The sequence below is a fragment of the Eupeodes corollae genome, chromosome X, assembly GCF_945859685.1.
Source record: "Eupeodes corollae chromosome X, idEupCoro1.1, whole genome shotgun sequence".
Taxonomy (NCBI): domain Eukaryota; kingdom Metazoa; phylum Arthropoda; class Insecta; order Diptera; family Syrphidae; genus Eupeodes; species Eupeodes corollae.
In genome coordinates this window covers 4,639,269-4,653,442 of record NC_079150.1, presented here as the reverse complement: position 1 = coordinate 4,653,442, position 14,174 = coordinate 4,639,269, and the positions used below count along the sequence as shown (strand labels likewise).

The 14,174-nt window shown below is 31.6% G+C and overlaps 1 protein-coding gene across 15 annotated transcripts in view; it reads right to left on the bottom strand.

Moving 5' to 3' along the window:
* Positions 1 to 464: 464 nt before the first annotated feature.
* Positions 465 to 14,174, bottom strand: part of LOC129953399 (calcium/calmodulin-dependent protein kinase type 1) — a 30,772-nt gene continuing 17,062 nt past the window's right edge. For 14 of the 15 annotated variants that reach the window (XM_056066589.1, XM_056066584.1, XM_056066577.1 and 11 more), the window contains 7 exons: positions 12,085 to 12,129; positions 6,568 to 6,642; positions 3,669 to 3,807; positions 3,332 to 3,596; positions 3,149 to 3,275; positions 1,543 to 1,630; positions 465 to 1,456 (listed from right to left, as the gene is read on the bottom strand). In XM_056066589.1, the coding sequence (XP_055922564.1) occupies positions 1,187 to 1,456; positions 1,543 to 1,630; positions 3,149 to 3,275; positions 3,332 to 3,596; positions 3,669 to 3,807; positions 6,568 to 6,642; positions 12,085 to 12,129 (1,009 nt within the window). In that variant the 3' untranslated portion in view covers positions 465 to 1,186. The remainder of the gene's footprint in view (positions 1,457 to 1,542; positions 1,631 to 3,148; positions 3,276 to 3,331; positions 3,597 to 3,668; positions 3,808 to 6,567; positions 6,643 to 12,084; positions 12,130 to 14,174) is intronic. The other variant, XM_056066575.1, reaches the window with a different exon arrangement.

Genomic DNA, 14,174 nt, shown 5'->3' with positions numbered 1-14,174 from the left:
ACAAATTTTGAGTGACTGCTGTCAAATACTTGATGTTCCACCCAAAAAAAAGTTCACAATAGGGGGACATTTTTGAAGTGCTTAGACTTCCGACACAGATTCACAATAAGGCAAATGTGAAATGTCATTGTTTTCGGGCTGAATCGTGAAAAGCGAAACTCAAAATAGAGGTGAATATCAATATTAATTTAGCAAAGTACCTGCCAGAAAAAGTCAACGTCAGAGGATCCGTTTATGCAAAGCATACCACAGATTTGGCCAGAACCACTCACAAAACCACATTACTGGAATTATACAAACGTGCACATCCTTCACAATCAATAAGAAAGGGTTAGGACTCTCTTACCTCTCTTACTCTCTAAGATTACCAATTGCTTAACTTAGATACAAATCTACAGCTTCCTTTTTCTGTCTTGTGTCCTCATTTCTTCCAATTTATGTCATAGTGAAAGAATAGTTATATGTAGAAAGTTTAACATTTTTTTTTTTGAAATTTCTCTCTTTAATAATTATATTATATCGGTTTAAATTTAGTTTTTATTTTAGTTTTTAGCTTTAATTTGCATTTTAAAAATTTTATTTTATATATAGCTAAAGCTATAGGAAAGAGACTGCTATTTAAATATTGAAGCCAAAATATGTGTTTTCGTAGATTATTTACAAAAAAATATGAGTTAGATTTTATTTTGTTTTGTTGGATATTTGAAATTTAATTAAATTTTATAATCTCTTCGAATAAGTTCCGAGAGTGTGTAAATAGAAAGTTAAGAAACTACAGATTTTCGCAGATTTTTGTAAGTAGTTTCGTATATTTTGATATAATAGGTATTAGGTAAATTTTGTTTAAATATAACAATGTATTATATAGGAGTAGAAGAGTTATGTATATAAATCGGTGCAACTTTTGAACATAATTTTTTGAAGTTATTTTCTCTCTTTATTTCATTTTTGTTTTTTCTTTTTACTTAACAAGCATTATGTTTTTTAAGTTTTATCTTTAAAATTAACAAAGTTCGAATAATATACCAGTATAACAAATTAACGAGTTCGCATGGATAACAATTACTTATGATTATTCCTTTTGTTTGTTTTTTGTATTTATATTATTAATTATATACTGTAAATGAAAAAAGGGGCGAAATCATGTAGGTATATCATATTAGATTTTTTTTTTTAAATTTCAAATCTATTTTGGCGGGGTGCTCCCATTCACAACTGACGGTGTGTCATGGCAATCCATCTGGCTGTCTTCTTGGTCAGCAACATTGGCGGATGGTGTTGATGATACTGCTGTTAATTCAGTTTCATTTGATGTGACTATGCTTGGCTCTGCCTCCATTGCAGACGTCACAGGTGAAGGCTCTACGTTGGCTGTATTGCTACTATTACCTGCCGCATTGCTATTTAAAGCCATACGCTGCATTTGACGTATAACCGTTGCCGCATAATATGCTTGCTGCGTAGTTAAACATTTTTGAAAAATGAAAAAAAAAACATTTTTGATTGTTTTCAAAAAATTAAGTTCTTCTTGGGAAAACTTACCTTCCAACGTGATTTGGCAAAGTTCTTTTTAAGTTGCTCTGAAACGGTTCCATGAATATTTTTACTGCTTGCAGCATTTCCAGATATCCTATTAAAAAAATATTATCTTGAATTGTACGGAATATAGACCCTATTATTAACGAGCAGACATTAAATAAAAACGATCTCAACAATCCTACCAAGAGCTAGCTACGAGACCAACAGCACTTCCGAGTATCTTTTCTCTGTCTCGTCAAAATCGAAAAATGTCAATATTGTCTCAGTTTAGTATATTTGAGTCACATAATATCGTTTAGTGTATTAATTGCTTTAGCCATTCCACTTTAGGAAATATTTAAAAATAAAAGTGAAAATACGAACAAAAATATTTTGGGGGTATAAATTCTTGAGAAAGAAAGCAAGGCTTCACAGCATAAATATAAAAATCTAAGAAAATGAGACGGCTCGGTTTGGTGCCATTTGCTCGGCTCTGCCTTGTGTGGACAACCAACGAGCCAAGTAGTTCTGTCTGATTACACAATTTCCGTTTGCTGTCTAACAATGATTGAAGGAAACAATTTTTTGATGTCTATTTACGTCTCAAAATTTTCTCTAGTTCTAAATATAGTTTCAATTTTTGGTCATATTTTTCTTACATAAATGTTCGTATTTTTTTAAAACAATTGTTTTATAAAAATCTTTTTTATGTCAGTATTTAGATGAACATATAATAATTTTGTATAACAAAATATGAATATAATCAATTTGTCAAATTGGCTCTGGCTCAGTCGTGTAAGTCGGGCAATATAATCAATTTGAATTTACAAGTCGGATTTGCAATCTTTCAAACGGTTTTAAGTTTCGACGTATTACCGTGGCGTGATGGTAGTGCGTTGGACTGTCATGCTAAAGATCTTATTATCTAATGTTGTTTAACGGGTACTGCCTCTTGCGAGGAACTGACAAATCTTCCAAGCGTAATTCTTGTTATGAAAAGTTCTTTCTTCAATTAGCCGTTTGGATTCGGCATACAACTATAAGTCATCTCTATCCCTGAGATGACATTTCACACACAGAAATGGTTCATAGTTGTAAGTTACTAGGCTCCAGACCTCAACGGCCTGTCGCGCCACCTAATGTATGTACATACATATGTATGTATTTAAATTTTGACAGACAGGAAACTACTATAAGACCCAAAAACACTGATGGGGCCGAAAAGACCGAAATTTCGATCCAAAATATAAATGTTTGTATTATTATCGTCTCGGTTGCTTTTTAGTTAGTGTTTCCTAAACCGAAAATTTTCTGATGGCCATTATTTATTTGAAAAAAGTCAAAATAAAAAACAGCAGTAAAAGTACACTTCTTGATATTATAGTTCCTGTAAGTTTTTTTTTAATATGAGTCAGTGATAGTTAAAGGACGACGACGTAGTATTTACAAGTCTGATTTCAATTATAAGCGTTAAATGGAAATGATACTTGAAGTTCTTATTATTCAAATCAATTCAAAAAAGTTAAGAATCGATGTCTTTTACAAATATCTAATTAGTGTTTTTAATCAGAGAGAAAAGTATAAATGCAGGAAAAAATCTATAATTATATAAAATGTTTTATAGGCTTACCATGCGTGCGCTAAAGCCTTTTTGCACGTATATCGTTTTTCTACATTGACACACATCAAGTTTTGAATAAAGTGTTTTGCAGAATCACTTATTTCATCCCAGTATGGTGAATCAAATTCAAATTCACCTTGAAAATATAAAGTTAGTTAAAAAATAGAATAATTTGTCTCTTTATAAATGCACCTTTTAAGATTTGTGCAAATAAATTGGCATCATTCTCATCATAAAATGGTGGATAGCCACACAGTAAGATATATGATATAACACCTATGCTCCATACATCAACTGCTTTTCCATATGGTTTTTGTGCCAAAACTTCTGGGGCTACATAGCCAGGTGTACCACAAGCTGTCGCCATAATTCCAGAATCTTCCATTTTAGATAACCCAAAATCACTTATCATTATTTTACTGTCCTCATCTGCGCTATAATATAAAAGATTTTCGGGCTGCAATTGGGAACGAAAATGTTGTGTTTTTGGAAAACATTGTTTGAAACATTAATATTTAAATATTTTTACTTTGAGGTCTCTATGTACAACACCTTGCTCGTGCATATAATCAACTGCTTCTAAAACCTGTCTAATTAAATCGGCAGCATCCTTTTCGGTGTATGACCCTTTTTCTACGATTCTATCAAACAGCTCACCGCCAGTAACTCTGTGATAGTGTTCAGAAAAATTTAATTTATTTTAAATATAGATTTTTAAAGAAAAATAATAATTTTATAATATTCTGCGTAAACATATTGAATATAAAGTTTTGACTGTTTGCAGTAGGACAGATAAATATTAAACAAATAAAGTATAGCAATTAAGGCCTCATACAAGACAGAGGAAATCTAACTAATCCACATTCGCGTAGTACGGCTAAAGAACGAATCTATGTACTTGACATTACGACCGAAGTTGGGCTCAGGGGTATACTGATGAGCATTTCTAGAAGTGAGATGAACTGTTTAAAGGGAGTAATGCAGCTGGTTATTTCTCTTGAGGATAAACCGTTAAAATAAAGGTACAAAAGCATGACACAAGAAACTTTTGGACGATGTTCAAGCGACGTAAATGATCCTATGATGGTGTTATCACCAATTAATTTAAATGCTCCACGTTCAATGCTATTTAAGAGGCTTACAAAAGTTCAAGGAGCACCAGCAGATCAGAGGGGGAGATTGTAGATAAAAGGCAGATCAGAAAGGGAGAAAAACTTCTTGCATCGACTTAGAAAACCCAAACATCTTGTGGCATTTTTGGTGTATGTGATCGTTCCACAAAAGGTGGTTGGTGATACACACTGAGAATATCGAGATGTTCAGTCTCCCCGATGCAAGTGCCATCCATGGATATTGGCAAGGGGAGTGTATCTCGCTTTAACGATACATAACAGCATTGGGTTTCGAAGCATTAAATTCCAAGCGGTTTTTTAATCCCCATTGTACAATGCTGTTTAGGTCGGAATTTAATGAACTTATCATATTTTGTCGTTGCAGGTCTACACCCGAAGAAGAGCTAAGAGTACTATCGTCAGCGAAACAATGTATTGGATTAAAAGTTGCAGACAGGAGACCATTAATAAAAATCAGAAAGAGTGTTGGAAATGAATGTGGTTTTCAGACTTCAGCCCATCCAATACTTCTTGGATTGAACAATCCGAAAGGTAATTACTAATCCAATGAAGCAGAGATTCGTGAAAACCGAAAGCACTCACTTGTCATATGCTTTTGAAATATCAAGTGCAATAAGCTTACTTTTTCCAAAACTATGTAAAGATTTGCTCCACTGTTCGGTGAGATGAACTATGAGATTATAAGAGGACCTAATACTGCGAAAGCCGTACTGCCGGTCATTAAAAAGCTTTCGATCTTCGAGATATTTATTGAGCTGATAATTTATAATCGTTTCCATAACCTTGGAAAGAAGGGACGTAATTGCAATCGGTCGGTAATTAGAGGGTGAGAAGGATTCGCCTTTTTTGGGAATAGGCTGGACAAATGCTGTTTTCCACTCGCTCGGAACAAAACCTGAGGAGTAGGACAGATGAAAAAACTTACGGAGAGGTTTTGCCCGAACACCTCTTCAGAAAAATAGCGGGGATACCATCCGGACCAGAGGTTTTATGTTTGTTGAGATCTTTTAGGACTCTCGCCACAGTAGCGAAAAAAAGCGCTCAATGACAAATGACAGGCAGAGTCATAATACTCACTTGCAGCGTTCAATTAATGTCGAACTGCGTAGTATAAAGATAAACTTTCTCAAGAGAGCTAACAAATGATGTATCATTAACAACGAGCGGTAGAACCGACGAAAAGGAGGAATTCCTAGGTTTTTTTGCGAATCACTAAAAATATTCACTGCCTTTCGGACATTGCAGTATTTTTTTCCTTAATTTTTGGTCATGTAAAAATGGGCATTGCAGGCCTTCCTGGCTTGCTTGGTTGGGTTGGCTTTAAAACAACGGAAACTTACCTTCTTGACCCTAATAACCTCTTTACAGCTTTCATCGAACCATGCGTTTTCCTTAGGTCTGATGCTTTTAACCCTGATCTCATTCCCAACAGAATCAAACTTGTGATTATATCAGCGCTGGCATTAACGTCACTATCGGGAAAGCATACTGACCAGTTAAAGATCCTGAAATAATTATTGAGACCGTCCCAGTTGGCTTTCTTGTATTGCCAAACGGTTCTCTTAGGAATTCTTTCCTTAACTGGAGAGTTATGACACGAGAAATTTGCTGATATGACACAATGGTCAGATGCACAGAGGAGATAGAACCTTAATAGTGTACTTACCAGGGTCAGATTTAAGAAACAAGTCAAGAGTGTTTTCTGCTCGACCTACCACATCCGATATTCGAGTGGGCTCGGTGACCAGCTGAGTTAGGTGGTTCAACTCAGCGAAAATCTCAGCACACAGTCCTTCGGATGTTGTCTGGCCCGAATGTTGAAGCCATGAAGAATTGTGTGCAGTGAAATCGCCCGTAACAACGATTTCGGTGCGAGGATAGGACGAAACAATTCTTTGGATGGAATCAGACAAACCATCAAATTCACGAAAAGTTGATACTCTTTTTAAATTAGGGCTTCTATAAAGGAAGCAATATTAATTGATTTTCTTATTTACGCAAAATTTAAACCACATAAAATTAAAGAATGAATTGGTGCAAAGACCATATACATTATTTGAACGTAAGCTTTGACGAAGGCAACTAGTTAGTTTTTCAAGTGCTATGAATTTCAAATTCAAAACTCTAAGTTCATAGTACAAAAACTACCAAAAACATTATTATCTGCAAAACACTTCTCAGGCAAGCTACTAGTCAGTCCATCACGATTTGTATTTTGTATTGTACAGAAAACATGTGTAATTTGTAAAATATTTGATTACAAAGAATTGAAAATAATTACAATCTTCTACTTACAATTCCATCACTAGATACACTTTGGATTTGTCCTCATAGGTTTCCAGCAGTTGGACTATATTCGGATGTGTAAGTCTGTCAATTATAAAATATATAAATAAGAAGGACTTTAATCAGGACTTAAAATTAAAATTTTAAATTTAATCTACAAAATAATTAATCATGCGGTGCAAAAGTAATAGGTACAAACAATGAACAAAAAATATGTAACAATCTTATAACTATTATGTTTTTTTGTAGGCCTTATTTCGAACGTAATAAACCTTACAAATTTTGATACATACACTAAAGGTTAGAATTACGAGTAGTTAGGTTAAAGATACGAAAATGGGATTGAATCGGAAAAATTTAATGATAATTTATAGGTCTTTAGAAATTGTATTGATTTTTTGTCAAAGGAATATATTGAAGGCGTAGGATTTAATTAGTTATTCATTTTTTTTGCAATTTGTTGGTTGTTGAAATAAACATCAAAATGCAAATTATAAAACAAAAATTAAAGCTAATTTGGGATCACATTGGCAGTTAGTTTGAGTGTATGCAAGGAATGGATGTAACAATAATTCTGTTGAAATGCAGTGAGTTCCTGGTTAATTTAATGTGAGTGGGTTAATAATATTACTGAGTCTATACAGTATACAAGTTTTAAATTATAAATTCGTTTAAAGTGAATAGTTTTTTAAGGTGATCGGTACGCTGAAGACAAGCTTACTAGATTGGAAAATTTTTCGTATTATACATGTTTCATTAATGATTATTTATTTCAGACGTCCAGAAGTTTAAGAAAACGATTTGGCTTTGTTTTATAAAAGCAGAAGGGGTACACGATTTATTAGCCTTTTACAATTATTGGAAGTTACTTTTATTGTGAACAATGCTAAATTTTGGAAGCATACGAATTTCTTACATTTTACTATGAATAATAGTTTGTCAACAATTCTTTTAAAAAGACTACAAGAGCACAAATCTTTTTAGACACCCATATAATTTGCATTACCGACAACCAATCCCTTTTTAAGACTTGGAGTCCATAGTTAGTAATTGGCAAACAAATCCAGCAAGCCTGTCCCCTGAAAATCATGCTGATTTATTGGTGTATGCGTGTTTGTGTGTGTGATTTTTTAATTGAAATTGTGTTTAATAAAGTTAATGTAAATATTACAAGAGTCAAACATTTACAGAAAATAAGTAAAATTCATGGCATGTACTTTTTATGATTGAGACAAAATATTGCTCCAATCGCAAAGCCTCATTAAATCACCTACTCTTTATTTTGGTATTTAATTTATTTTGAGGCCCAATTTCTTGGGTCTCCGTTAAATTTAATGAATTTGCTATTCCAGGCTCTATTTTCTTCATTTTAATTTAAAACCTTTGTTAGAAAAACATCACGGAACAGTGGCTTTTTGTCATTCGAAATTATTTAAAAAAAATATTTATCTATGAAAGGTCTAGGAAAGGAATTAGCAGCGTAATTAAAGTTTTTAAAGACGCGACTAATTCCTGAGCATTAAATGTTCCAAAGAATACATAATGAACAATTGGGATGTAGAAGATTTCAGAACAATTGTATCAAAAGTTATGATAATAACACGTCCATCTTTGGAGGATAACGAAAATTATGACCGGAAAAAAACAAGATTCCTAATCTGGTCGTTGTTTGGGGAGAAGAAGCAAATATTTCTTCATTTCCACGTCTTTAAACAGGGTTTGATAATATAATCTCTATGATTAGTTCTGAATAAGATCTAGTTTCAATTCAAACTGAATTTGGTAATATGCCAGGTCATGGACCTTTCAGAATTTGTTAACTTGTTCTTCCCGAATCATAACAGTTTTCGTGTGACGGCTATTTGAATTAAATTTTTGAAAACACCTTCTCTTTACGTTTACACGTTTTGCCTTACATACAAGTCATAGAAGGTAGATGTATGAAACTGTCATATGCAAAATAATGTTCTGTTACTCTTACATTTGCATTATCCGAACAAGTCATCTTCAATTTAAGTTTAAGTTCCTGGACAATTAAATTTGGCCATAAACGAATTTATATTTTTTTTATAATTATTAAAGTTAAAAAAAAATAATACTAATCACTTTTCATCACAATAAGTTAATAAATACATGTTTAAATACCTAGTTCGTAAAAAATAGTCCTACAATTTTTGTTTTCACAAATTAACACTACAACCTGATTGTTCGAGAATATTTTCATCTACAGAAAAGAAAGTAGTAGAAAATTTTGGGCTATGCTGAATCAAAAGTCGAAGTGAAACTATCAACCATGATGTTGGTTACGGAACACGCGTTCAATTTGGAAACTGCAGTGTATCAACCATGATTTGGTTACGGAACACGCGTTCAATTTGCAAACTGCAGTGTTGAATGACTTAAGCAGCTCTTCAAAATCTTTAGAAAGTTTTAAAATGTCAGGCTTAAAAGAAGGTATTTCAAAAGCTAGTAAGGGATACAGAGAGCAGTACCAGTAAGCAAGTTTCGAATTGACAATTTTTCTTTTTCAATTAATGCATTTATTGAGCCAACGCATTTGGCGTGGTATAGATTACCACAGGGTCCTAAACAGACAAATAAAGGTGTCATTTTTTTTAAACTCATAATATTTAATAATTTATGAACTACAAAATATTTGTCATTAAGTTTTTTTTTTAATTTAATTTGTCATTAAGTTTTTATAAAATGCCAAAATATTCAAACCAAAAATGATTTGTGGACATGCTAAAAAAAAAGGTTCAAAGTAGGTGTTTTTCATAATTTATAAATTAGGTCAGACCTGACCTTTCACCGTTTTCATTTTGGTTGCTGTAAAACCCTCATAAGAAAATTTTCTTTATAGAATTGTTTTTTTTTGTACGAATTTATTAATAACTTAATTTCATTTAAATACAAATAAAATATGAAAGCCTAAACAGATCTAGCATTACTAGAAATATTTCCAACAGATAGGTACAGTGGAACTTCCATAAGTCGAACTCTCAAAATGAAAGAAAAAAATTCGAGTCATAGAAACTTCGATTTAAAGAAATAAGACAAAAGTATTTTGTTTTGTTTTTCTCTGTTCTTCAATATGGTGGAAAATGAACTTTGCCATAACTCATATTTTATGGCTACGATTTTCTTTTTGACACCGCTCTCAAATTCATTTATGACTTTCAGCTTTTGTTTAAAAATAAGATGCTTTAATTTTCTTGCTGACATTTTAAATTCGTGAATTGCTGCTTTTCCAACTAAAAAAAATAAACAAAACTAGGAACTTTTGCGCAACAAAATTAGTTATCCCGTTCAAATGAAAAACATACAAACTTTGAATAGCCATCCCTCTTCTTCAAACAAAACTACAGAAATTAATCACAGTAGAATCAAGTATTAATAGGAGAAAAGGTTCGAGCTTGGCATCAAACAGAATCTAAAAAATTCTATTTATAGAGAAATTCGACTTACAGAAGTTCGAATTATGGAGGGAAAAATTCATGAAAAAGAGGTTGAAATATCAAAGTTCTCAATAAAATTTTGAGTTATAGAAAATTTGGACTTAAGGAAGTTCGAGTTATGGAAGTTCGACAGAATAACTAAAATTTATAATATATGTAATTGCCCCTGTGGAAAAGACACCAAATTTGTTCAATATTTTGAAGCACAATGGACAGGTTTAGGCAGCGTATGAGACTTTATTTGCAGTAAACTTCATTTTTCTAACGTACATTTTGACCAAGGCAACTATTTGATAATTTTACTTCATTAACCTCTTCTAACATTCTAACCTACTCTTGATTGTGCAAAAAGTTCCAAAAAGATAATTGTCAAAAAAAACACATCTCAGCAAGCAAGAAATATTACTTATTCCTTTTCGAATTTGTTCCATTAAATGGAATTGTGTAGAAAATAAATAAGTCACAGAGTTGAAAGTTCAGCTAACAGTTGCATGAATAATTATGATCAGCTGTCATTTACGTAAGTAGACTTAGGGAGATTTTTCTTGGCTAACTTTCCAGTCACTTTTCCATAAAGCAGCATTTATTTGAAGGACATTTTTTGTCCAATGCGGTACTAGAAACTTGCCTTGCTTTCAATATTCCAAACTGCTCAATCGATTAAATATAATTGTTTCAGCACAAGTATGGTAAGTGATGAAATCAATAAAAATCTGAATCAAGCAAAATTTGTTAATCTTGCTTATTTATAATGTCTCTATAAATATGACATATTTTTAACTTCCTATTGGAAGTTATTGTAGTCGAATTGTTAATTTTGAAATTTTGAATTTTGAGAAAAATCGAATTGACAGTTTTCCTACAAAAAAAAAATTAAAAAAAAACAATACTAAAACTTGTTAAACATTTAGTTTAGACTCAGATATTTTTTCAAATGTCATCTCAAATTTGGTAAAAATTGATGTTTCGTTCTCGATATCTAGTGAACAATAGAATATGTTGACTTTACATTAATTTCATTCATCCAATTTGTGTTTGTTTTTATAAGAAATGGGTGAAAATCAGTTTTCAAACTACATATTTCGTTATATGGAATGTATTGTTTGTAATTTAAATTTTTTTAAGAATAATTCCACTGACAGCTTTTTTAACAAGACACGAAAACCTACAAACGTTTAAGCAAGACAAATCGACAGATGAGATGGGAAGTTATCAGTGTGGGTCACATCCCAGCCTCTTTTTCAATTTAGTGTTAAATGTCTTTCTCAAAATTAAAATGTCTCTATTAAGAGTGAATTAGATTTCAATTTAGTCTTATTTGAACTACCAGCAGTATGATGTATAAAATCAAATTTTGTCGTTTATCAGGAATGGTTAGTGCGTTGGATTGTCATGCTAAGGGTCTTGGGTTCGATCAATGCCTGTGTCATCTAAAGTTCTTTTTCACGGGCACTGCCTCTTGCGAGGAATTGACAAATTCTCCATGAAAAATGAAAAGTGCTTTCTCAAATTAGCCGTTTGGATTCGGCGGAGTCGTAAGTCGCTGAGCCCTAGTTCTCAATGGACTGTTGCGCCACCTAATTTTATTTATAACAATAAGTTCTAATAAACGTGAAGAAACCCATTCAATAATTTCTGGTAAGACACGTGATATCTAATAAGAATTGAACTATTTGTAAAGACATAATCTTCATGTTTTAACCTATGTGGTTGCAATTAATTCGCTTATCTTCTTATTATTTTCAATCAATGTTTTGACTTATAAATATGTTGAGTGGAAGGAATCTGTTTTCAGTTTCATAACTTTGAATTTCTCTTAATTTTTGACCACCTACATATATAGGAATCTACATATAAATTTTAAAGATTTATAATCACTAAAAATCGATTTTGAAGCTAACGAAAATTTTCCAGATGAATTTTCAAACCTAACGGATGTTAATATTAAAAAATATCTTTCTTATTTTCTGTAAAATTTTACTTCAGCAATATTGATCACCAACTGTATGAATTTATTTTCGAATTCATCTTGATAGAGAAGTCTTGATGTTTAAATGTACAAACTCACCGCGGTCCACTAGGTCCATCCGGATCATTTTGATTGGAGCTGAACCTACAAAAAATATAGAGAAATAGAGAAAACAAAGAAAACAAAGAAAAGTAGTTGAAAAAAAAAATAAAAAAGTTTAGATTCTTCTTTTTTTTTGTATTTTTTTGTGTTGTTTTTGTCATTTGTTAAGTATTAATTTTTTTTGAAACAATAATAATTAAATATATAAAATTAAAGCAAAACTATACTTATGACTTTCTTAAAAAAAACTAAAGCTTAGCATTGTTGTAAAAATATCTTTTTTGTAACCTGCACCTGCCTTCAATATATTCCTTAAGATTAACTTCATTTGATAGAACATACATTCAACCTGAAGTATATTTTTTAAGCGTTGACATTTCATCTAAGGATGTTAAGAACTTATTGTATTTTACTTATTTCCTGGGTTTGAGAAAATACATTAATAAGCTTTTTCTTTTTAGGTACTTCAAATATATAAAGTTGGATATAAAATATAGAGAGTTAATACTTTACGCGCGAAATAGAATTAATAAAATTTATAATGAAATCAGATAAAATTAATTACCTTAAATCTACCAAACTTGGTATTATATATTGTATTATACCTTAGAGAAAAAACCGTTTTTTAAGCTTTAAACAAAAATTGTAACAATCATTAACCTGTTATCAAAATGAAACTTGGCTGTAAAACAATTTAGTTTTCAATAAAACCCAAGGAAGTTCTGCATATACACTTACAAAGGGTCATCTCCAATTTTTATATTCAAGACACATCCTGTAGAAATAAATAACATAATTTCTATTGTTCTACATACATTCAACGTCAACCAATGAGTTTTAGTAAAAATAGAATAAGAAAGAATATATTATCTATTTAAACAGTCGTCCTATCTTCAGAGTCAAGGCCTTGATAGAAAGACGAGCTTAAATTAAAAAGAAAAAACAAAATTGGGGAGCTAGTGGAAAATTTCGGTCTTAAAATTTAATTCTTTTAAGGGAAGTTTTTTAGTTGCTTTAACACAACTCTGGAATAGTCAGAAAACAGCAACATAGATGGTTAAAGAAAATAATGTTTTCTTTTCTGTGGCATTTTTACCAAATTTGAAGATTTTTCATAAATTTTTCCTGAAATTTTAAAGAATGAAACTAACTCCAATTTGTATGAACAAAACACAAACTTCTATGCTTTGATCCTTTATGCGCATATACAATGTTTTAAAAAATAATTTCATAAAATTCAGGGAGAGAAACATTGTTTTAAAAGTTTTTTAACATTTCACTGCGGAATGGTTATCTGGCCAAGAGTGTACGCAAACAAACTTGGTATCAAATGGAATAAATAATATAAGTGGCAAAATTTTCAAAAACGGTAATAGGAAAACTCAGATATTTGAATTTGAAATTAAGAGCAGTAAAAAGAGCATTGTTTTTTTTGTCATCTTGTTAATACAAAAGGTTACAAAATAATTAAATGTATTTTTGTAAGCTTTTAAATATAAGTTCAATTATTCTTCTTTAAGGTACAAATGTACACAAAATTTTAGACCTTTATAGGCTTTTCACACCAAGTCCAAAACTCGGTTTCGCGAAATTATCGGTGTTGAAAACCCATATCGAAAACTCAAGTTTTCCCATACATTTTTGGTAAAACCTCTCGAAAACTAGTAGAAATTCAAAGTTGAACTAAAGAAACAAACCTTTCTAAACAGCGCTTAAATTATTGTAAACAAAAAAGCTGACATTTTGAAATAAATTTGCTCGTAGTAAGTAATATTATTTAAACAATTTCCTTACAAAATTATTGCTTTTTGATTTTTATTTACAGAATATGAAAGAGAAAAAAAGGAAACTTTGGAGGAGCTGCGTGGCAAAAGAAAAAATTGTGGGAAAATTTGCCAACGTCGAGAATAAAAGTCCCGTTGACTATTTGCTGCACTGGCGGTTCTTTTATGATCCTCCAAAGTTTCAAACGCTATTTGTTAAGCGAGGAACCGGAATTGACTATGGCTACTGGCGTGACGACCCTAAAGACGAGGAAAACTTGCTCATAGTTCAGCGCGTTAGCGCTCCTTGATGGACAGCGATGC